Source organism: Opisthorchis viverrini (genome assembly GCF_000715545.1).
Source record: "Opisthorchis viverrini unplaced genomic scaffold opera_v5_3, whole genome shotgun sequence".
NCBI lineage: Eukaryota > Metazoa > Platyhelminthes > Trematoda > Opisthorchiida > Opisthorchiidae > Opisthorchis > Opisthorchis viverrini.
In genome coordinates, this window is record NW_008751659.1 from 1,712,587 (window position 1) to 1,735,882 (window position 23,296).

The 23,296-nt window shown below is 42.0% G+C and overlaps 1 protein-coding gene across 1 annotated transcript in view; it reads right to left on the minus strand.

Annotated features, from left to right (window-relative positions):
- The window catches only part of T265_00318 (hypothetical protein), a gene marked incomplete at both ends in the record, with an annotated part of 111,270 nt that overhangs the window by 5,169 nt on the left and 82,805 nt on the right, over positions 1–23,296 (minus strand). Inside the window, one exon of the mRNA XM_009164063.1 lies at positions 6,864–7,492. Coding sequence (XP_009162327.1) covers positions 6,864–7,492 — 629 coding nt within the window. The remainder of the gene's footprint in view (positions 1–6,863; positions 7,493–23,296) is intronic.

Below are 23,296 nucleotides of genomic sequence, written 5' to 3' on the forward strand. Positions count from 1 at the left end.
GAGCCCAGAAAAGACTGTTGTTTAAGTGGCGCCAAACGACTCATTTAAATCTGGTGCGGCCTAGTTACAGTGAACCATGCACTGAATAACGAGGTTCATTGCATTCCATCAGGAAACCGTACACATCCATTAGATCCCTGCTGTGTTAATACCCTGGTCGATAGTGAAATGTTTCTGGTGGGGCCTAAGTAAAAACTGAGAAAACATAACTGACTCTTCTGCGATGGTTTACTAATTTCATCATTGTTATGCGCAATTATTTATGGTGAAATACTGTGGTTTGGTTATAGCGTTCTATTATTGGGTGTAAAAATAACCGCTTTTGGTCAATCGAGAGGAAACAAGAGGTCAAAAATTAGTGGTCAAATAGTTCCGGCAGCGTTCTTTCTCCATTTTTCAAACTTTGAGTGTATTTTCTGTTTTGAATTCCTTCAACGGAATGCGCACAATGTCTAAAGTTTAGGTGACTGGACATTTTAGAAGAATGGTCTATTATTCCTTGTTGTTGGTGTGCTGGGTGCGGTTGGAACTTGTCGATGGTGGTCCGCTCACAGCGGCATATGATGTGAACTTTTTACTCACAGAATGTTTTTGTTTATTGCTTGCATTCACGAATGGTTATAAATCTGATGTGCACCGATTGACTCTACTGATAATAATCAATGCTCACCATTACATCCCAAGAGCTCAAAGTTCCCACCTTAAAGTGTATAACTTATTTTTCAGTGAACCAGCTCAGTTTAATGCAGTACGATAGAAACTATTCGGAAGCTTGAATCATTGTGCCAACCCAATTTAGCTTGCAGCTAGCTATAGAATTAACTGTGGAAGACAGTTACGGCTCTATAGGCTGTTAGCAGTAAATATAATGTTTACAAAACCCATGGACTGATAAAACTTTATAAAAGGGTCCTTTTTTACTGTTTGTAACGCTCTAGCGTTAGTTTATTCAACATAAGCCTAGTGAAAACTAACTTTCCTCCGAATCGACCCCAAAAAAGGCAAAGCATAATCGTAGAAACGCACGATAGAGTACAACGGATGACATGGGCTTGCTGGCACCGGACATGACATAGGTTTACCGAGCACAGTAAGTCTCTTAAACATCAAAACCAGTGATAAAAGTGAAGAGTAAAAGAAAACGAGTATGACCCCTCAGAATGAACAAAATGACAGAATTCCGAGTCAACCTTTCTGCTCTGTTTAGAGCCCAAACTGAATATCTGATACTGTGTGGTGATTTTCAGGCGCATCAATGGGTTAGCTCACCGTGCGCATAATTTAAACCTCCTTTGTGGCGCCTATTCTCCGTAGTGAAAACCCCCACGTTCAGCGGGGAACTGTAACCATTTCTTAGACGTTTTAAAGCTCTATACTGTCCACCTTAGCTCCATGATCAGGCATGAGTCACCATCNAGACGTTTTACTATACTGTCCACCTTAGCTCCATGATCAGGCATGAGTCACCATCGATTGCAGGTACAGCCCTGGGACGATTGCAGTGGGACATACAGACTTGCCCGCACACACAACGCGCACCAAGTTTAAGCTCCTCTTTGCCTGTGTCATATTAAAATTTTAAATTAGGAAGCAGTGCCGACAGGTACACACTAACTGCATATATGACACAAATATCACCTGACCTTCTCTCTGTGAGGCTAGGACAATGCCAGTGCTTCAGTTAGTTGTTTTCCAAAATTCTAATGACAATAGCTTCGCTGTTAACAGCATCCATTCACGGGGTCCTTTAGAGTAGCATTTGCACGGTTAACAGAAAAAGATATTGAGAACAGTTGTTAGCTGTTCAGAATATCAGAGGAACAGGACTAACAGCCAGTATATATTCGGAGTTGTGCTAAAATTCGGTGACATTCAGTTTTCTGCTGATCCCTAGCGGAAATTCTGCCATCAGTTTTCGAGAACTGGTAATCCAAATTTACCATCTAAGATGTTCAGCACACCCCCTAATTTGGTCAGAGGTATTGTCATGCCGAAACCGTTGACTGCGGCGCCAATATCCGCGGCGGCACAAAAGTCGTTTCCTCTGTTTATCTATTGTTGGGGTTTGAAGAAGCCATAATTGATAAAAGACAATGACTAGAATGAGCAAAGGTCCGGGTAACGTCAGTCTGACGTTAGATACGGAAGTGTGCGTGATGTTAAAAACTGTCAAACCTGTTGGACTGGAATCCTCTAAGGCCATGGAAATAGCAGGTCTTTTGTTTCCATGGAGCGTTTCCATTGGGAGCATCCTCCTTTCAAAAGGACACAAAGGTAGGGAATAGAAACCTTGGTTCCTTTTATTGGGGGTGGTTTCTTTGCTTTTAGAAGATGTGGCAATATTTGAGATGGTCATATCCTTCGTTAGGAGGCACCCAAAAGACCATGTTTCCTCATGGACACGAAACCACCGGCCTTTTGTGCCTTATTGTTGGACTAGAGGCAAAAAGTTTATTTTAGCCTTAGAATAGCGGATTTAACCTTTACTAAACACTAAATTGCAAGCGCCCCTACCCTTTTCCCCTGGGGCTCCATCATCTTTTAGCTCTTTTTTAATTCTCGTTTTAACAAGGCTATCGTGAGATTTCCTTTGAATCCATGAGTTTGTTGGAGATCTTATAATAATGGACGAAAAGTGAGCTACTGCAAACTTTACCCCTAAGTATTCACCATAACGTAGCTTTAGCCAGTGAACTTATCCAGTGTTTCAAACTGCTTAAGACACGGCATACTTGCGTACGTTCTGTTTCCTTAGACTAACCTGTTGCTGCCGAATCGATTTCCAAACCCAGGGGTTCCACCACCCTGTCTCATTTCGCAACTACATTCATTCAAGATTAATTTTCGCACTGTTTGAGTGCGCCGTTTGACACACTCAATCGGCTCAGAAATTGGGATAGCAACTTGATATGATAGCTTTATTGAGCCAATAGTAACAGTAAAGCCTGAAGCCAAGTGGACTCGCTAAGGCACTGAATTGACTATCCAATAGCTCTCAAATGAATGCTGGCGCTTATACTGTGATAACCTCAATGCAGTAAGCTATTCGATGGTTATAGATGGCACCGAAGGTATTTGAAGCTCAAGTATTTAATGCTTCTTGAACAATCCTTATCCTAAATAAAAGATGGACAACAGTATTGTGCAAACTGCTATGTTTTATGCAAGGTTCTGTCTCTCAAGGTATCTCCAACCATACCAAGCAAACAGAAATTGTGCTATAATTGGCTGTATAATTCAAAGCAACAAACTATTCTGTACAAGAATATAGCGGACTTATGAGCCAGCATACTGGTGCCCGTCATAGCTATGTTGCAACGTATACACTATGTTTACTTTAGCTGTGTCAAGCAGTGCATAGTGTTCAACTCCTCTATGTCTCTTACTAGCGATCCCACGATTGAGTTTGAGTAGCGGTAGAATGAATGGTCGTGTATCTGCGACTAGCACCACTGCACTGTTGTCAAACTCATTCCACAAAGGCTACTGTTCCCCGCGTGGTTCATCAGTGCTTTGCTCAGAGTCTAGATATCGGATCACATGAGTGTTCATATATTTCGGCTTTGACTTGATACCCTCACTGGATGTCGAAAAACCTGAGAGCTAACTAACTAAAAAGTCCGATAACTCCGGCTAGCATTTTGGCTAGAGGCTTAATAGAAGTCCTTATCCATGAGAGCTTGACTACAGTTGTTTCTATGCTAGTGGGCGCTTGTGTGGTGTAATTACGCGAAAAAAGTTAGGAAAAGAGTGGATTTATCCCGGGGTATTATTGATAAATTTCAAAAGTAGGGTAGGTATACGCAAATATGTAGTCTTGTTTCACTAGAAGTCAGTAGTGCTGACGAAATAACAATGAAAGTGTGTACAATGTGCATCATCTTTAAGGGAATCAAATGCCTGATGGATGTTTCTAGAGGAATCAAGGTGGTGCAATAACAGCCCAACGCTTCAAGTTTGCTGCCTAAAAGGTACTATTATAAACCACGTGTAAATTTCGCCTAAGTCAATTTTTAAACGAGAATCAACTGAATCATCGTTAATGACATTCTGCGGTTGAGTAAGCCGCAGAGAGGCGAAATGGGACGTGGGCCTTCGAAGAGCTTTCAACAACCACATGAGTTTTGTGTTCCGTCAAGAAAATATACTGCGATATCTCGAGTATTATGTCGGTCGAAACACCAGGCGGCTTCGTGCAGCACGTTCAGTCAAAGAAGAGCATTATGAACGGAGGATTCAGGCGGATCACTCTGACTCTCCCGTTAGAAGCTAACTGGTGTGCCAGTGAATCTCGAGAAGTTTGTGCAATTTGGATGCAAATACAACGTAAAGTTGACGGAAACTCGGGACAGCACACGCCTTATGAGTCTCAAAAGGCAGAAGTCAGTTTTAAGCTTTCAGAGAGTTTTCATCAACCTTCACCTAGTAAGTTTTGTTAAGGGAATGCATTTAAAACAGACTTTCAAAAGTAGTCGAGCAAACGATTATTGGTCTGATGGCTGAATAAAGCTCCTGACAGAAAATTTTATGTAACTAAGAGGCAGACGGAAATGCGATTCGCTGTGAGGAGTGGATAGAAAGCAACTGATTAGTGACCATTTTTTGCCACAAGCTAATATCAGCTGACGACGAGAACAAACCTAACCCCATAGTTCGTTTACTTTTTCTATCATTACAGATCCTTATAAAGGACCACATAATTATCACTCCATCAGATCGGAGTTTAAGTGGCAGTGGCCATGAAACGAGGATGATCAGTCCTGGATCAGCAACCCACAGATTCTGCCTTATAGTCAACATGCTAATGTAGTACTCAATGCAATTCGTGGATTGGTCGATTGAGTAAATATTAAGTGAAAGGGGTTGGTTGTGGTGACCATCAGAACACATTCATTCATCACTCATTTCCTTATCGCACAGCTTCCACGGTGATATTTTCTCTATCCAACAGCTTCAATCTGCCTAGATCAAGCCCATCTCTTCTAGAGAGTTAAGTGTTTTGATGTATCATCGTGTCATAATCCCTCATACCTTGATCACTTTCATTTTGCTCTTTCCTTCTGGTTCCATTAATCGTTTAAGCTACGCAGAGTGACACTTGATTGGTTACCTGAAGGGCTGGAATACGTTTGGAACCGGATGAGAGGTTATCGTTTCAGAAGGGTTTTAGTAAACAATCCAACGACTGTTTACCAAACATTTCTGAGACGACAGTGGTGGTCCTGGTGGACATCATGGAACGATTGCTGCCATCTGACCGGATTGCTCTGTGGCCGAAATGTGAGGCGGTAATCGTATGAAACGGCCAACAAAATAAAATTAGAGGTTGACCAGGATCGCTACGCACATCACGTTTTTGGATAGACATGACTTTATGGTCGTCAAAATAGGTAACTGTGTGTTGTGCCGCACTGTGATGGACCACACAAAACGAAGTGTGCTTGCGTTGTCATGCCAGAAATTGCGCAGGATCATACTGCTAGATGAGGCAAGGAGCACGACTGGCTCTGTCGGATGGCAAATAAGCACGAACACACCGTCTACAACACATCAGTTGTCATAACTACGCAGCATTGTCGGCGTTGATGAGGTGGCATATCATCGACTCGCCTTCGCTTTAGAAAAAAATAAACGAAATCAAACAGATAGTTATATCGCTCAGTACACCATCCCTCCCGGTGGTTGTAACGAGTACATCGGTCCTAGAACGAACAAGCTTGTGCGAATATCCTTGAAATGAACCGTATAAGACAAAATTTACTCGCATATATGTTGATCTAAATTCTATCTGGAAGGTTAAATTCATAAAACGAGCGCACCAAGATTTGGCAGAATAGGAAAACGTGTAAACCGAATTCTACCTAAAGTCTACTCTTGCATATATCTAAACCATGAACTGTTCGCTGAAACCTTCATTCCAATTAGCCTAGAGGTTATTTCTATCGTTTACCTTCGGTACAAGGAATACTGGATTTCGACAATGAGGCTCCAGAATGCTCACCACTATACTCAGTGGTCCAATTACTGAGAAGAAAGTAGCTAGGCAGCTATCATGCAAAATTGTGAAAGACTGGTTACCTAGATGTATCCCAACATGCATCCCAGGCTTAAGTAATTTTTCGGTATCTTACCAACCTGAAAGTTTTCTTCAAATGGCAGCTGGCATCAATTTCAAGTGCCCTGGCGCAAGAGAGGGACGTCAGTTTTGCTTGTCTGAGTACATAGATGTACTTGCAGTGCACAATGTAGCGAAAAACAAAAAGATCTTTGTGCTGAACGACCGCCTTTTAGTAAGAATGGTAAACAACTTGAAATAGGGATGCCTTAGGTGAAAAAATCCTCGGATAGCACCAAAGGCAACAGGTTTTGCACAGCAATGAGGGATTAATTCTTTCGCACTTTGAGTTTGATATTAAGCAGCCTAGTAAAGCATTATCAACTTGTGAACCCTCATAATTTCTTGTGATTGAATACCATTCATCCCCGTAAAAGTTTTCTCTCACTGTTATCATATGCTAGCAGGGACTGGGAGGCACGCAATTAGCCGTCGAGACAATGCGTCCAGTTCGCCCATCGGCATGACTTTTGACGCATGACAGCATTTTAGTCGTTTCGGGATATCATGTGTCAAATTTTATGTAGGCAAACTAGCTATGGGATAAATTTATGGAATGAGCCACAGACGATATCGCAAACTTGATTTAAAGCACACAAACTATTAGCAGGCTTTAGAAGAAGCAATAAATCCCGAAGGAAGGTGTGTCTGGAAGTGAATAGCTCCCAGAACATGAAAGTGTGTACGTCTTTCCTTCCAATACAGCCGCATTCAGGCACAGAATTTCAGTAGAATTTCAGACGCTTACCTGACGGTTCGAACTTGTGATAAGGCGACTGGACTATCACCTGGGTCACAGCAACTGTGCAAGACAGTCGACTCTTTTGCCCACACGAAGAAGGCATGGGGTTAATGGGGATGAATGTGGCCTGCCGGAAACTTCGACGAAATCGACGTATTGAATTTTTAGGCGTCAGAGTATTGAGTGTTCTACTGAATGAGCTCTGCCGCCACCGGAATGAGGTTTGGGAGGGACGTCGAGTCATTTTTGCCCGATCGTTTGGTGTGGAGTGTTTGGTGGGTGAAGTCAGTGAGGAACCTAGAGGCGATCCGTCACAATCCTGAGAAGCATTTTCGTCAATCTTTCGCAGGACACTTGTGTTTGGAAATCGCGATACGGGCGTCTGAACAGCTGTCCCATCGTTAAAATCGTTGGTTTGCGAGTAACAACTGAGCAAAGAATCGTGTAGGTTCAAAAATTGATCTCTTGAATCTGCCAAGGATGCGGGTGAAAAAACGCTGCTTCGCATTTCGTACATGTCAATCCAGTTTGCCGCGAAGGAGTACAACCGGGTGATTCGTTGTCCTGCATGAATCTTTTCGTCCAGTACATCGATTTTATTCAAGAATACAATCATCGGTACTGACTGAAGGTACCTAAGGAGCAGAAGCAGACAGCGGTGAAAAGTACTAGACTTATGTTGAATAATCGATAAGAATAGACTTCCATCTAAAGTTTTCAAAGGTCAATACTCCACAATTCTGATATAGCAAGAACTAGGTCATTTTACCAAACGGTTGAGCACATTATAGCTTCGTATTTTCCACACTGTAGTGACCGCAAAGGAGGTTTTTGACTGAGTTTTTTGAGTGAGTGACATGCCTCCAATCAATTTCACCCAGTTCGCTTTATCGAATGAACTCGTTGGTTGATGGGTTCAGACTGCCAACGAGTTGGTGCGATGTAACATTCTGATTCTGAATACTCTTCAACGTAATCCAATTTATCTCACAATTGTGTTACTGGATGGATCAGCTTGATGCTGCGACTAAAGGCTGTGTGTTGCCAGGATTAAATAGGCATTTGGGATAACTCAATTTGTTTTTGTCTTTTATTAGATTCGCTTTAAGAAAATGTCCCCGGAGCGCTAATTTTTTCTACTCTTTTAAATACAGAAGGTAAATAAACCGGATCGAGTAAAAATGGGGAGGAGAATATTTATGTCCTGTGATTTCTGATGATTGCCTTTACATGTTGGCTACTTTAATACTAAAAGAGCGCTCGTTGTGTGAGGGGCAAACTCCTGAGTACAAAATTGGTGTGGGTCCCCAAAAGCGCTGTTACTTTCAACTAATACGACTAATTGTTTGAAAGAACAGACTGGATATTTTTATTAATGCTGACGATCCTAGTAACTGGATGGGTGATTATTAACTGATATCTGTGGGAATTCGTGAGGTAGTTCAGTTTTCGTAGAGAAAGCTCTCAAAAAATCACGTATTATCTAGGTACCACACTTGGCATGATCTCTTCAAAAAAAGGTCACATTCCTCGTTCAGCTATCCCGAGAGATCATGCCAGTTCCACCGTTCGAAGTTATGAACATCCCACTACTAATATAGACTTCATAATGTTTAAATGAAATTACTGTGCTAAGTTAGGCAGAGCTTTTTCAATTTATAAAACGTGGTTACTCAATTTGCGTTGAGTCTACTATGCTTGTTTGCTCACACATACCATGAAACAAAATGAAGCCATAGAGTTTATTGCAAGTTCACAAGTATAATGTTTCTTGTGTGCTTTATAGAGTGAGGTTAACCTATTGGGCCTCTGTTATCTATTAAATGGGGTCGATCCGAGATACACGCAATAAACGACTGGAGTTGTATCCGCGAACCACTTGGAAGGGAATTCCTGTGGGGAGGAACGCCAGCAGTTTCCGTTTACGTGTTCCGCCGAGAAGTTTTACCACAATGTCAGTGGCTTATTTTTGAATATTCACCAGAAAACATCAAATCTTCGGCGGCCACCAAGGGTTTTCTGACGACTTGGCAATGGGTTAACCTTCAGAAAGAAAACTCCGGTATTATTCGTAAAGTGTAAAACAACAACACAACCCTGAGGGGTGAAATTTAAGCGCGTCGAAAAATATCGCACCTGGAGAAGCACACGAAGCACCGCTGTCTCTCACCTGCCACTATCACTTATCCCTACTGATGTCTTGGCACCCGCTTCACACACAGAGTGCACTGATATCAATGCTGTTTCCCTGGTTCAGATGAACTCGGCCGATCGTGTTTTTGACGCATGCCGGTATGCATCTTAAACCTGCAATTATTGATCGACTGCGGAGTTTAGTGCAACTAAGGCCAAATATGTGAGTGCATGTTTTGCTGCTTTGCCGCAGTCTGGTGCATTCGATTTAGAGTGTTGCTGTTTACAAACTTCTCTTTTTTGAACGGCTTTTTGTTTTAAGAGATCAGAAGCACGAATGAACTGTTTTATATTCAAAGCTTAAGATCGGCAGAATATATGCACAAGATAAAGACCAGCGAATTCAACCAGATAACTACATGCAACCAATTCCGATATTCGTTTGCACAATTTGGGCGAAACATTCCCAGCGATGTCAAATCTAGGCTGCGTATCAGACCGGTGAACTGGCCTTCCAAACCAGGAGCCGGTATGATCATTCATCCGAGTAAATTTTGTACTAAGATTAATAGCAGATGCCAGTCATTTCATGATCCTAGATCCTTGTAAAAAAACCCACTAATTAGTGTTGTTTTGACTGGTCACTATGGATCATTGTTTTGGGAAAATCCAACCCCATCCACAAACGACCAGAATTCTTTGTAATTGATGCAGTATTCAAAATATAATGAAATCAAGTGACAAAGGCTTAATTCAATGAAAGTCACGCTTTGGGTCACTGTGATATAGAATAGACTGGACAAGTTGATATCAGTATTTTCTGTGCGTTTGCCGAAAAAAAATGTATTTTGATTCTTTGATTATGTGGGATTCTCAAGGTGCACAGACCAGGTTTGCCGAGATCTATCCCAGACGAGTTTTATTTACGTTATCATGCGTTGTGCCTATGGTCTATTGTTATACTTGCGACCATCGGGCGAAGATTAACCGGCCCCAGTTTTGAAGATATTTTACATCTTTTGTTTGTGCTTTTGTCTGTGCAATTAAAATATATTCACACTCCACGTTATCTCTCATTTTTAATTAATGTTACATCAGAGGGAACATTTGACTACATTTGTGACTTCACTGGGCGTTATAGTGAAGAGTTTGTTATCCTCACTTCAGAACCTGAACAATTATGGTCACTATGCACATAAAACGTTGAATTCAGACCAGCAACGAAATTCGCCGACAGAAGCATGGAGCGGTGGCCTTTTCTGGAGATCAAGTGATTTTTTAAGGAAGTGTTCATATAAAATTGCTACTGTATGTGCTTGAAGATTGAATGCATTCGATTTAGGAAACAAGTGCTGACGGCTTGGTCAGTTTGCCAGAAGCATTTGTATCTTACTCATCTATAAAAGGGCAGAACAATCACCGAACAGAATCCTCGATGACTATGGAATTGTGTATCATCTATTCCTATGTGTTTGATTACTTCACTTCTGAAAAATAAGCTGCAGTCTGCCACCACCAACCAGTTCGCATGTTCGTTCGTGCTGAGTGTCGTATGTTGGTCTTACAAGGAGGCGCTCGTTTGAGAGAAAATTGAAACTAACCCATACTCATTAAAAAACCCAAGCTAATCTTATCGATACCAGTTCCTTCAAAACGAGCAATTTACGTTACAGATAAAGATTCACCCTCTCGCAGGATTCAACGGATGCCCACAAAATGACTGCGATACATGAACATTCTGCTGTTATCTGAACTTCGGGCAATCACAAAAGGTTTACTCAATCCTCTATATTCAAAATAGCATTATGGGGGCGGTGACCTAGCGATGACCCAATCCTCACTCAGCTGTATTTCTGAAAATGGACTGGCCGTTTTGACATATTCAGCGTTGAGATTCCTGGTACCCTTAAAGAATTTCATATTACAGCATGCTTGCATACAAACCGTAATGTACTAGTTGGTAGCAAGATCAATGACACCGTAGCAACAGCACAATGCAATTTCCCAGGTGCACCAAAGCCCGGTCTACGCAATTTTTCTTTTTACAATTGAGGGGCGTGATTTCACATCCTGAGCGTGATCCCGAAAATCAGACGTAAACGCGCGAAAAGTTGGACTGTTTGGGCTGAATGCTGGATGTATTTCAAGCCGCGTAGTGTGAATTTTGGTGAGATTTGGTAAGTACACCGTTCTTGACATCTTATTAGCATATCCGTAAAAGAGCTCACAAACTAGCAGGAGGTTTTCTGACAACGTGGATTAAATGAATACTTCCAGAGAACAAGTATTGATGACGTACAATCATTATCAAGAGTGGCATCATCAATTTGTCAACGCAACAATAAATCGCCGGACAAGAACAAATCATGACATAGCATTAGCGATCCTGGTTCGAGTGGACGTTTCCTTGACAATCCATTCAAACAATTGGTTGACATATTCCCCTCATGTACTGCATGAAGACTGTAAATCAAATCGATACGGTTCACCGTATATACATTATATATATATAACAGAACTTCTTGAACCTGGTTTATTAATTTTTGGTATGAGTGGCGCTCACACAATAATACTCTGGGTTCTGGAACACGCTGGACAGCACGTCACATGGCCAAAGAACGTGGCTCAGTGTATCTCGCCTAGGTAGTTTTTGTTCGTTTATTGGTCAGTTGGATAAAAGTGGGAGAAATTCCGATTCATAGCATGAAACATACATCAACGTTTTCCTGATCCTTTCGGTTACCACTGCAGAATAATTACCAGAAACTGTGACCATATAGCGCTAGGTGGTATCCGATAGGATGGGATACAGCGTATAGCATGCGAATAGCACTATCGCAGACACTCATGAATTCCAGTGACCTAACAAGCCAAGACGAACAAAAAAACAGTGCAAACCTCAGTGAAGTTAGAATACCGGTGCTGCACCCGTGGACAATGCAGATTTTGTAAAATTGTATGAATACGTTGGTTAGAAAAACTGCTTCAGGCGATAAGGAGCTTCCTAGGCTTCATTTCATTAGTATACCCATGTATGTAGTTGAACTGCTTGAATTTATTTGCATGGGAGTAATGAACATTGGTCCAGTGGGTAGAACTACTAGCAGTTCCTCGTGGTGATGAAAATGAACGATGATGTTATGTGGATATTGCGCGTTGAGAAATTTCTGTTTATCCAACTGATACACGCAGCAGAGAAAGCTGCATTTCAGCTGACTTGAGCGCGGATACACGTATTTTTGAACAGCTGGAGATTTTGAAATACGTACAGCAGTCCACCACCCCGCTTCCTTGCCACAAACTACTCACATTATTTTCTGGTGACATGACTTCCATAACGCGAGACAATGATCCAAGACACTTTTCGACAAACCGGAAAACAGGATGAATTTTCGGAAAAGATAAATTGCTAATTTGATATGGCGTGTGGTCCCTTAACGGACAGCTCGTCTTGTGGCCACCCCTAACTGGACATGCATGATGCGATCTCATTCGGTATGGTGGGTTGTGCCGGCAGTGAGCCAGTCACCGAATGCTCTTTCTGTGGCGGTCTGGTTGATACGGGGCCTCATATCTTCAGTTCTCCTTGTCCTACACAGATGATTAAAATTCTGAATTCAGTTCATGGAACTTTGAAGCTGCCTGAAAGTCAACTGTATTTTCCGGAATGACGACTGCTGTGGGGAGCATTTTGGACGTCTTTTTGACTACTTATCAAGGGATAGTAGTGTGGCTGTTGCACGTTCGTCTGCGAAGAGGCATTAGAGAGATTCCGATTAGTGCATAAGTCGGGTTTTGTGCAATTCGATTCAATTAGAACATGAGAATGACTGAAGCTCGGAGATTGCGCATACATGATGAGTCGTCGCGCCGAACCATCTCATTGTGGTGCCAACCAGTTGGCCTGAGCGTCAGTCTGGGTGAGCTAAGGGTTCAGCAAATCCAGACAGGGATAACTTCCCTGTTTGGTCTAAATGCGCTGGTTACATTCGACGATCCGATTACGCCGGACCAACTGAGGCAGATTTACATGTCATCCTTTCGTACCTGATGCTTTCATAAGATACCTGCTGATCGCTGGAGCAGTAGATTGCAACTTCCCTCACTCCAGTTTGCATTTCTACTTCGAGATGGTTATTTGGAAGCTACATCACTGTTACACGCCCTGCTTCGTCACTCTCTAGCGACTGTTTCTAACCTCAGCTTGACGTTTGTTGATACCTCAGAAGTGTTTGATTCAGTCTCGCATGGCGAAATTGTCAGATCTGCCGAGGTGTTCGGAGCACCATCACCTAATCGCACAGTCCTCTAGGAATGCTGCAGCAGTCTTCCCTAATTTCGAGGTTCACTGCCATAAAGGTGTGAGACAGGGTGATTGTTCATCATGGCAATGGATGAGGTTCTTGAAATTTTAATGCCGCAACTACGATACCAGTTCCACGACATCTTGCTGGATGCTTTCGCTCTCACTGACGACTAGGTCGTGCGTGCAGACTGTCAGTCTTGCCTTAAAGAGAAGGTTAAATCTGCCGCGGTTGAGCTGGGAAGAGCTGGTATAAAGATCAACGCCCAAAAGATGAAAGCGGTGGAAATTTGTGGAGACAGGAAACAGAGTGACAGCGGTTTCAGTTGGACTATTTTGCTTGGCCAAGGAACCTACCACTCCTCTGGGTCCGATACACACCGTAACGTAAGAGGGAGTCCCCTTTACCTTCAAGGGAAAGGAGTCTACATTCACCGACAGTAGCTCCTTAAACTGCTCCTTTAAAGCTGCATCAAAGAATGGAGATCATAAGGAACTACCTGATGCACTGGCTGACATATTGGCATGCGTCAGCCAAGTTAATCGAAACACGCTTAAAGGGTTTGACAATTACATCAGACAGTCTATTCGTGGCCGGTTATGTCTACAAAAGAACACCCCGATCAGCTACATCTACGCTGGTAAACATGGTGGACTTGCTATCCCAAGTCTGAGTGCAGTAATTCCGATGCGGCAGACAGCGTGTATAGAAATGGTTCTGTCTACTCAATGTCCGGTAGTGCGCGATGTGGTCAATGAATCAGCCCTCATTAAGATGGTTCGGGATCTTAGCTTTCCGACCCGAGTCCAAGGTGGATGCGTAAATACCGAGGAAGAACTGGTGGCTTCTTGGGGCGATAGTTTACACAACAGCGTTAACGGTCGCAGTTTACGAGAGTTGATCCCTTCGCTGCTTTCGAATCGATGGCTTGTATTTCCAGAACGAGTTTTTCTTCGGATATTCATCCGCGGTATCCAGCTCCAATGCGACCTGGTTAGGACGAGCTTTATCAGCATCGTAGCGAACAGACAATCCTATGTCGTGAAAGCTGTGGCAAACCGGCGAGTTTGGTGCATATTTTGCAGTCCGGCTGGATCATTCATTATATTACATGTGTTCATCGTGTGCGAGTCTTTACTGTGCTAGCGCTTGCCGCGCCTTGAATAGCATTTAACATTGTGTTCTTTCTTCAGTTGCTGGTCTTTACACGTATGTTACCGTACCAAACGTTCCTACATACGATGGGATTCATCTTGTCTGACTGCAGCTGTTGGTGGTGCGGCTCAAAACGGGACACTTCCCTCGTCTTATTTACTATTCTCTTGTAACCTTTCCCCACCAATCGCTTGCACCTACTTATAATGTTTGTGACCATGTTCTTCAAAAATAGTCGATAATGTAGCACAAGGTTGACAGAAGCTCGGGGATTGCGCTTACATGATGAGCACCAAAGAAGACAAAGGCTGTCAGAGATTTTTCAGTGAGCTCATGAGTAGCGTATTAGGTCTTTACAATGTAGCCGGTTGGTTTTTACATTTTACGTTAGGGGTACCGAAAAAACAGGTGATTTTCCTTCCTGACTCGTGAGAGCACAAATGAAACTGTTGAATAGTGTGACAAGTCCTCCGACGTTTGGAAACGAAAATTTAGATGCACTGCGGTGTGTAAACGCTTTCTTTGCCGAATTCCTTCGTTAATATATACCACGCGGATTCCCTGAGCTCCAATCCGTTATCCACGAAATAACAGTAATCGACAAGACAGTAAATAAGATAGGTTGATCGTAATACGGCATTATTAAAGAGCAGAAAAATGATGGCCATATCCATGGATCGTAATTATGCTTGTACATAACTAGCAACCCACCAGCGAAAAATAACCTCACATGACTTAGAGTCATGTTGTTATCCTAGGACCCCATAATAACCCACCTGCTTCCGTCAGTCGGTAGGTGGGATGTATGCAAATGGAAATGATTTTCCACTTTGCGGTGTGTAAGGCTTGCCCACCACAACGATTTTATACTGCAAGTTATGAGCGCTTCTTCGGATAAATGTGAGAGTAATCTAGTCCTGTGGCGAATAAGTGTCGTCCAGTTCTGATTAAAACACACATTAGCGAATATACACTCATTTGCAAACTAATTTGTTTTTTCGAGAAAGTGTATATTCGCCAATTTCGTGCAATTTGGTTTCAAGTAGAACATAAGGTTGACGGAAACCCGTGGACTGCGCCTACCTGATGAGCCTCAAGAGGGGCGAAACCGGTCGTTGGTTGTCGACGGATTTTCAGCAACCTTATGAGTAGTACATTACAAAGATGAAACACACATTGTTTGCGTGGTTTTGCACAGCGTTAATTATAATATAGGCAACACTTAATTTATTATATATGATCGTTCGGCTGTGACACCCTTTCGATACGTAGCTGAATGGGGCACGAGAGTTGAGATTCTACTTGGTCGCTGAAGCTTAAATGGCAGCTGCCGAAAATCCAGATTTGAATTCGAACCGCAAACCTTTGGATCAGAGACTCTGTTTCTAACCACCAACCTACTTTGAGTTCACTCCGGGGAATGCACATCCTTTTTGATTTCCGCAAAATCTAGTGGACAGTATTATCCACTAGAGCTCGCCTTTCTTCTGCACAACACAGAAATGTTTGCGGCCTGCGCAGAGCCCTACAAATTGTACTATTCGAAAGAGACATCGCTTTATACTTGCCTGAACCCTAGTATGTCCATTAGATGAATTATTAGTTGGGATGATTCAATCACACTAGCTCGTCAGCCATCACGTGACACGTGACAGTGAATAAAAGCAAACCAAATGTTTGTCTTGAACAGTGACCTTTACAGACGATGAAAGACAAACCCTATCTACCAATGAAGTATGAGTAGAGTAACAGTACATTTGCTCCCGCATCTAAGGGCTAAAATGAACAGTTTACCAATGAACTCACCTCATTACTATGACTTTGACGAGTCGAAATACACGAAGACTCAGTGGCATGTGTTATGTGGTGACAGAGTGTCTTTAGAAAAGCAATGAACCAGATTGACTCAACAATGAGCGACCTGATCGGAAAAACGTGATTAACTTGTCAAGTCACAACAGAAGACGAAGTAACATTTCTGAGCCAAATGTTGGCGGAACTTGTCCACTCTGAACAAAGCGAAACAGGTGGTTAACGTGACCTTCCAAGCTCGACAAATGATTGAATATCATTTAGCATGGCAGAAACAACGCACTCGAATGGGGAAAAATCTGCAAATTTAACATTCATATTGACATGACGAGGCGCAATGAGTTAGGCGCAATTGCACAGCCGAACCAAATGGGCAGCACATCATTTCTGTCAACTTTACACCCGACGATTTATCTCAACTTACAACCAGAGCACTAGGCTCTCACTTAAAGGCACATTAATCCTCACCCTGATTATGCTTGTCTACCTAACAGTAGCTTATTGCATTAATGACAATGTGTGGAGGTTCGGAAATTCTAGTGGAGATTTCGACTTTTAAATGAAGCCAGTCTTCGCTATAAAGCCGGGAAGTACCGTAAAGTTGTCTCATCTTTACTTAAAATCACCAGCTGTGCTCACATAATGAAACTCTCGCATTGGCGACATCCCAGCCAGTAGTTGAATACTTAACCGTCCGGCCGTGAGCGGTTGAGCATCAGTGTGACTGACTGGCACTTACACGCAATAGGCCCCGCTCGTCTTTCAATCGCGGGATCCACATCCCGCGTGAGATGCGCAGTGCTGGTGATTCCCAATAAGCATTAAAGACTATCGAGTGCTTCTAAGCCTTTCAGCATAGATTGGGCTCCGATTGCAGGATGAAATCCTCATTGAAAGTGGCTTGTAACCTATCGTGCACCAACTCTGATGTGATTATAAACTGCCTGCAATCCTCATTATTATAGAAACTTCAAGCGCGACTGTCACAACACGTTTAATAATACCGTAGAACTTCTGACGTTTTTCTAGTTGCTGTCATCAGTTGGCAAGGAACTCAGCGTCCGTTAACGCCAAATGACCACAGATATGCGATGGTGGTGCATTTCTGGTGGGTATGGTTCGACGGGTTGTGCTTGAGAAGTGAAGATATAAGTAATGCAGTAAATATCCTGTGGGTATTCCAGTGTGATCCACCCACGACAACCCACGGTATCGTACGTAACGTGAGGTACGCGCACTCAGAAAAAGGAGTGTAATCATCTCATGCGAAATGTTCTTCCAGAATTGTAGCTACATTAATAATTTATGGAGCATCACTACGACCAATGATTGGTATTAGAATTTGGGAGCAGCTGCTCATAAGACCATTAAGTAGCGTAAAACCGGAGGAACATTAACTGAAATCGGGTTTACATCTGCGTTGGTAAAATGATGCGAAAGGGATTCGTGTTTCAGGTTGGTCCGAATGTACTTGTGGGGACGCGATAAAAGCGTATCCATATTGGGTTTGCTCTGGGTGTGTTAATGACTGAGAAGTAGTTTTACATTGTCAAATATTCTTCTTACAGTGACCACGACCAATCAGATTTGTAATAAAAGTTCTGAGCAGCTGCTCATAAGATTATTAAGTAGCACAAAACTGAAGGCAAGCAACCTCACTGGATCAACACTACCTGAAATCGGGTTTACATCTGCGCGTTGATAAAATGATGCTGATTCGTGGTTCAGGTTGATCCAAATGTACTTATGGGGACACGATAAAAGCGTGCCAACATTCCATTTGCTCTGGCTATGTTCATGACTGAGTTAATTTTACATTGTCAAGCATTGTTGTCCAGATATTCATACAGTGAGAGGCGCTGTTATTTTGAAAAGGAGTAACCTATAAGGTGGTTCGGAGTCGTTACTCAGTCACGATACTACGGCCATGGCATAGATATTCCTTACATTTCCATAATTATTTACCAATATTACTAATACTGTGGCATTGAAGTATGCATATTTTTAATATGCGGTTAAGTTTTTGGAAATCGCAGTTACTGTGTTATTAACCATTTTTATTACTATTGAAAGGAACCCAGAAAACAATTCGATTTTTGCATGGGGCATTTTCAAGATTTACGATCCTCGGGCTAAATATAATGTTTGTGAAATTCTTTAAAAAAACCTCACCACTTTCTGCTCCTGTCAGTTAATGTGTTAATATGCAGGTATTAAAAGTTAATGAAGGCGCAAGAAAACCGCAACTGTATTGACTGATATTATGACTGAAGTTTTCTAATAGCTTCCCTGGTTACCAATTGGAACTGATTCAGTCAAGAATGTAGCAGAAAATTTACGCACGTAAAAGTCACCATGAGCTTACAAATGTTCCAGTAATGCTACGGAATTAGATAGGTACCTCTTCAATAACCGGTCACATTGTTTCCAGGTACAACTACGTGGTTTTATAACCTCGGTCGGAAGTGGGAATTGTGGAAGCAATTGCAGAATCTGCTGTCATATTCCACCAAAAAACGGCTGTGTTAGTAGCCCTTTCTTTTTTTCAGTCTGAGATTTTGGAGTGTCTTAGATGTTCGATACGCATCCTGAACCACACTGTGAAGTAAGTATCGAGAACAATCTCAGCCTTCATAGGGTTCTAGATTACTATTATAGTCACCGTTCATGGGCAAACCGATGTTCAACAAGCAACAGAAATGTTTTCTATACGGGTCATCTGTGCGCACCCTTTTGTTCAGCGCCGTTATATACTGGATACAGAATCTGTTTGCAATATAATCCGTTAATTTGAATTTATTCAAGTAATTGTTAAATTTAGCTAACTCCCTGATTCTTATCATTATACTGAGAGCAAAAATGAGACACATTGCAAGGTGAGACAGTGTCTTATTCCTGGTGATCTATCTGGTAAAAAAAAAGGGTGAACCTAACAGTTAAACTTTAATATGGTGGCTCTTGATAATATTCAGCCAGGATTAGTTTCTACAGCCCAGATAGTTTGTACATATGCACAACTGTTCGTCCTAGAGCACTTACCTTGAGAATAATTTCTCACGGCGATTTTGTATTCATTACTCCTGACATAGTTGGTATGATATAGTTAAACGAGGGAATCAAGCACAAATATCACTGAATAATGGGCTGCACTACAGAAAAGGCCAAATTCTAGTAGTACCTGAACTTTATAGAAATATTTTCACGCATTTTTGCTTGGTGTTTAATCTAAGTTTATCCGATTAAAATCTGGCTAACTTTATCTGCAAAAAAGATGAAGAATTTTCCTGTTCATGCATACACTAAATGATATGGAGCGAGGTGCTAAACTAAATTGAACACACTTAAGCAACGTTTTTTGATGCACACAAGCTCGCGGCTGTAGAATAGCGCAGATGTATACCGAAATAATCAAGTTACAGTGAACTCAGTCCATGAGAAACGTGTTTTTATAACCTCAATGGGTAACGAAAAAATATCAGTCAGCACAGAAACAGTGTTTCTGAAGAAAGTGTAGTAGTTTAAATAAAGCCCAAACGAAACTCCAGAGTAGATTTCGAACCTGGGATACCATGATCACTGGTTTGTTATTCAACTAGTAGTAATATTGCTATAAACTGTATGTTACCGCTGGTCTTTATGTTGTTTCTTATGGGAATCTTGTCTGCGGTTGGAGCTTGGCTATCTTAGTATTTGTTTTAGTCGGTCTACTCACCAGATCAGCATATTTTGCCGTTGATAAAGAGTTTAGCCGTTTTCTGTTGCATTTACTTTGCTGAACAAGCGAGTTTGACACAAACAAAGCTACTATGAAAAAGCCCGTCAAAACGTTTTAAGTTTTTCTGGCCACGGGGATCAGGACACCGTTTTCATTATGAGTAACTAATAAAGATACAAAGATGGAAATAGTCTAAAATTGCTTGCTCTCATGTAAGCTTTGTGCACAATAACGACAGGTTATACGTGCTTGGGGTTGGCTTGATTCGTTTTTCAAATCCACTCCCCACAAAAAGCAGCGTCGCAAACGCTATGCACAACTGTTATCGCTGGTAAACGACAAGCAGCTGGTACACTTCCCGGTCCCAGGTGATCAAGAAGTCAGGGTACTCAATAGGACACACCGAAATGTCGTTTTGCATTCGCTGTATCACGAAGAAGAGGAGGATTTTCGCATAAAACTTTGAGCAAATTGTGCTGGCTGTCTCATTCAGCTGTCTTCACAGATGTCACTTTTTATGTTTGCGTTGTGTAGGCACTTTAGTTGCCGTGAACGTAAGAGCCATTAAATTATTTCATCTCTGGACAAGACTAGCATCAATTCGCTGCTCGGGAGCAGGCTGGAAAAAGTTGAGTATTGGGTTCAATAGTTCTTTTCCCCAATCGAATCTTTACACGCCACGACCTTTCGGAAAATTGCAAATTCAAAACCAGATCAGATGAAGCTGTCGAAAACATTAGAAGTTTATAATAACTAGCTTTTAAGAGGAGATGTTGGCTTTTGGGAGGTGGAAAAGACTGTCCGAATCGAACTAATAATCCCTCAATTCTAACACGACACAAACATAGAGTGAGCGGGTTGGTAAAAGTAACACTTGGGTAATGTTAAGTGTGAAAAAGTAGGCCTGCAGTACCTTTTACTTCATTGTGTGTATCCTCTACCCTTTTGAGGTGTAACATACAGTTAATTTTGCGCCATCTTTTTCGATCAAGAGGTATACAAAAACTTGGGAACCCGAATACTCGAGGGATATACTAATCCTTTAATCGGATAAACTCCAAAAGTTTGAGTGGCTTTAGAGGAAAAGTTCGCGGAATAGTGGAAGACGTTAAATGTCATGTGATCGTGTCACTGCGTCATTGTTAAGACAAAAGTCATGGAATAATCTACCTTGTTATCCCCTCAGCATAACAGCGACATCTTTTTTCTTGGCCACTATGGTTTCCAGTGCACCATTCATTTCTAGATGTTCGTCATCCATCAAGAAAAAGCAGTAGGATGGATGGTTCGGTACACGTTGTAGCAAATGTACTTTTTTAAAAACGGCATCCTAATTTACTCACCACCAATGGCATTGCACTGTGATTGACAGCAATGCACCGGTGCTTACCTGCCATACAACCACAAAGGAAGAAAGTCTTGGCAAAGGGTGAAAAAAAGATGGAGGAGTAGAGACTCATTGCTAAGGAAAAACTATCAAGGATAAGGCACCTACAACTCTGGACAGCATTAAGATAACCATATCTGTGTATCATGTCGAAGTAAGGCAATATCAGCGGGGCCAGTCCAGCATCCTTTGCACGCCTCAGTCGACCTGAGACCAGGGGACAACGACAGAAGATCTTTAGCCAGACAGTCAGACTATGAGTTGAAATTCATCCAGTTCATCTACACAACCGAAGCGACCACGATGGCTACTGTACTATGGTTCTTATTTATGCACTTGGTGAAGTGCTCTCATTGGAGGTTATAACTGCGAGTTTCGGAAGGAGAAATGGGCTGCAAAACAGTATTGGAATGGTACATAGTCTCCCACCTCATTAACGCCACCGTTGTATACTTCTGCAGGGTCTTCATGAATGAAACGGCAGTTTTCGATCGATCCACTTCGCATTACTCTTCACATCGGAACTTACAAGAACACATGTTGCAGTGAACAAAAGTGCTAGGTAAGTTCCAATGCTTTTGAGACAGCTAGGCTGGATATTCATCATCATCCCCAGTTATTAGGCTGAACGAATGAAGCCCGCAAATCTACTAACCAAATGTGCGTAATAACGGCTTGTTTTGCCCGCATTGATTACCGACTTTTCAGACACAAATTACAACGTGCTGCGCAATGGTTGCTAATCAGCCCGTCTGTAACAATGAGTGTCACGCGGAGTTATAAAAGTTACTTTGGTGGATTTTTACTCAAGAGACCGGAGAAAAAGTGTAACAAACGTGTTTGAAATTTCACTTATGTATGAGGTGGCTGACAACGTGAAATCCACTCAAAGTTGAATGCAGTGGCATTCTTCCCCATGACAACCTCGGCATGCTTTGTTCAAAGACACCTACTGCCCTGGAGTGGTGTATTTCTAATTGGTTTGTAAACGCGAAATTAGGCGTTGGCAGATTCCCGTGGCTGTAAAAACTCAAGCTGCAGACCTCAATTTTGACCTCAAAGTTGACGGCTAAAATATGGATCCAAATCAGGGGATCTGTAATGAAATCGTACACAAAGCGTGGTTCATTTTGTATATAGTTGCATGTGCTCAGACTTGTAAGCGGTAAAAAATAACGATAATTCTGAGTTGGTGTTTCTATAGGTTGCTAAACCAAGTAAAGCAAAAGAGCCGATAAGTTTGTTTGCCAAGGGATGTAAAATGAGGGATAACAAGTTTGCTTTGTCAACTGTGTGTTAACCTCCACTGCTTTCTCCTAATCAGCATTATCATTTTTGTTTCATAGGTAGGTGCTGTACAAGGAATTTTACAAACTGGACCAACTTTCTGATTATAAAAGTCAGATTAGTTCCGCCATATGAGAGGAAGCACCTTCGGCTTGAAGAACGGTCTTACGCACATATTTGTCTCTTCTTTTGTGAGGTATTAGGAGATATTTGTCAACGGCTTGGTTGAAAATTTGCTAGACTCCCATTTGGCGAGAACCGGACAACTCATGTATATATCATCATCATTACCATCACTACCATCATCATTGACAGCATAACATCAGTGTTCAACACTGAAGCTTCGCTGCAATGCAACACTGATTTATTTGAAAGCCTTTTTGTGAAGAAAAGGACCAGGGAAGACGGGGATGTGACTTAGTGATGGTTTATTACAATTATTCGGTAGTGCCCTCGTTCCAGAGCATCCATTCAGGCCATCTGAAACTAAAAATAAGAATGCCACGGACATTAATTACTTGCTGCCTCTCCAATCAGATTATTGGGGATCATGTAGCCCTCATCCTGGAAGGCGAGTAGCACCGCCATCTCCCAAATGCCTCGTAGTCTCTTTCATGCCTGTCTGCCAGCTCATTGGTTGACTCAT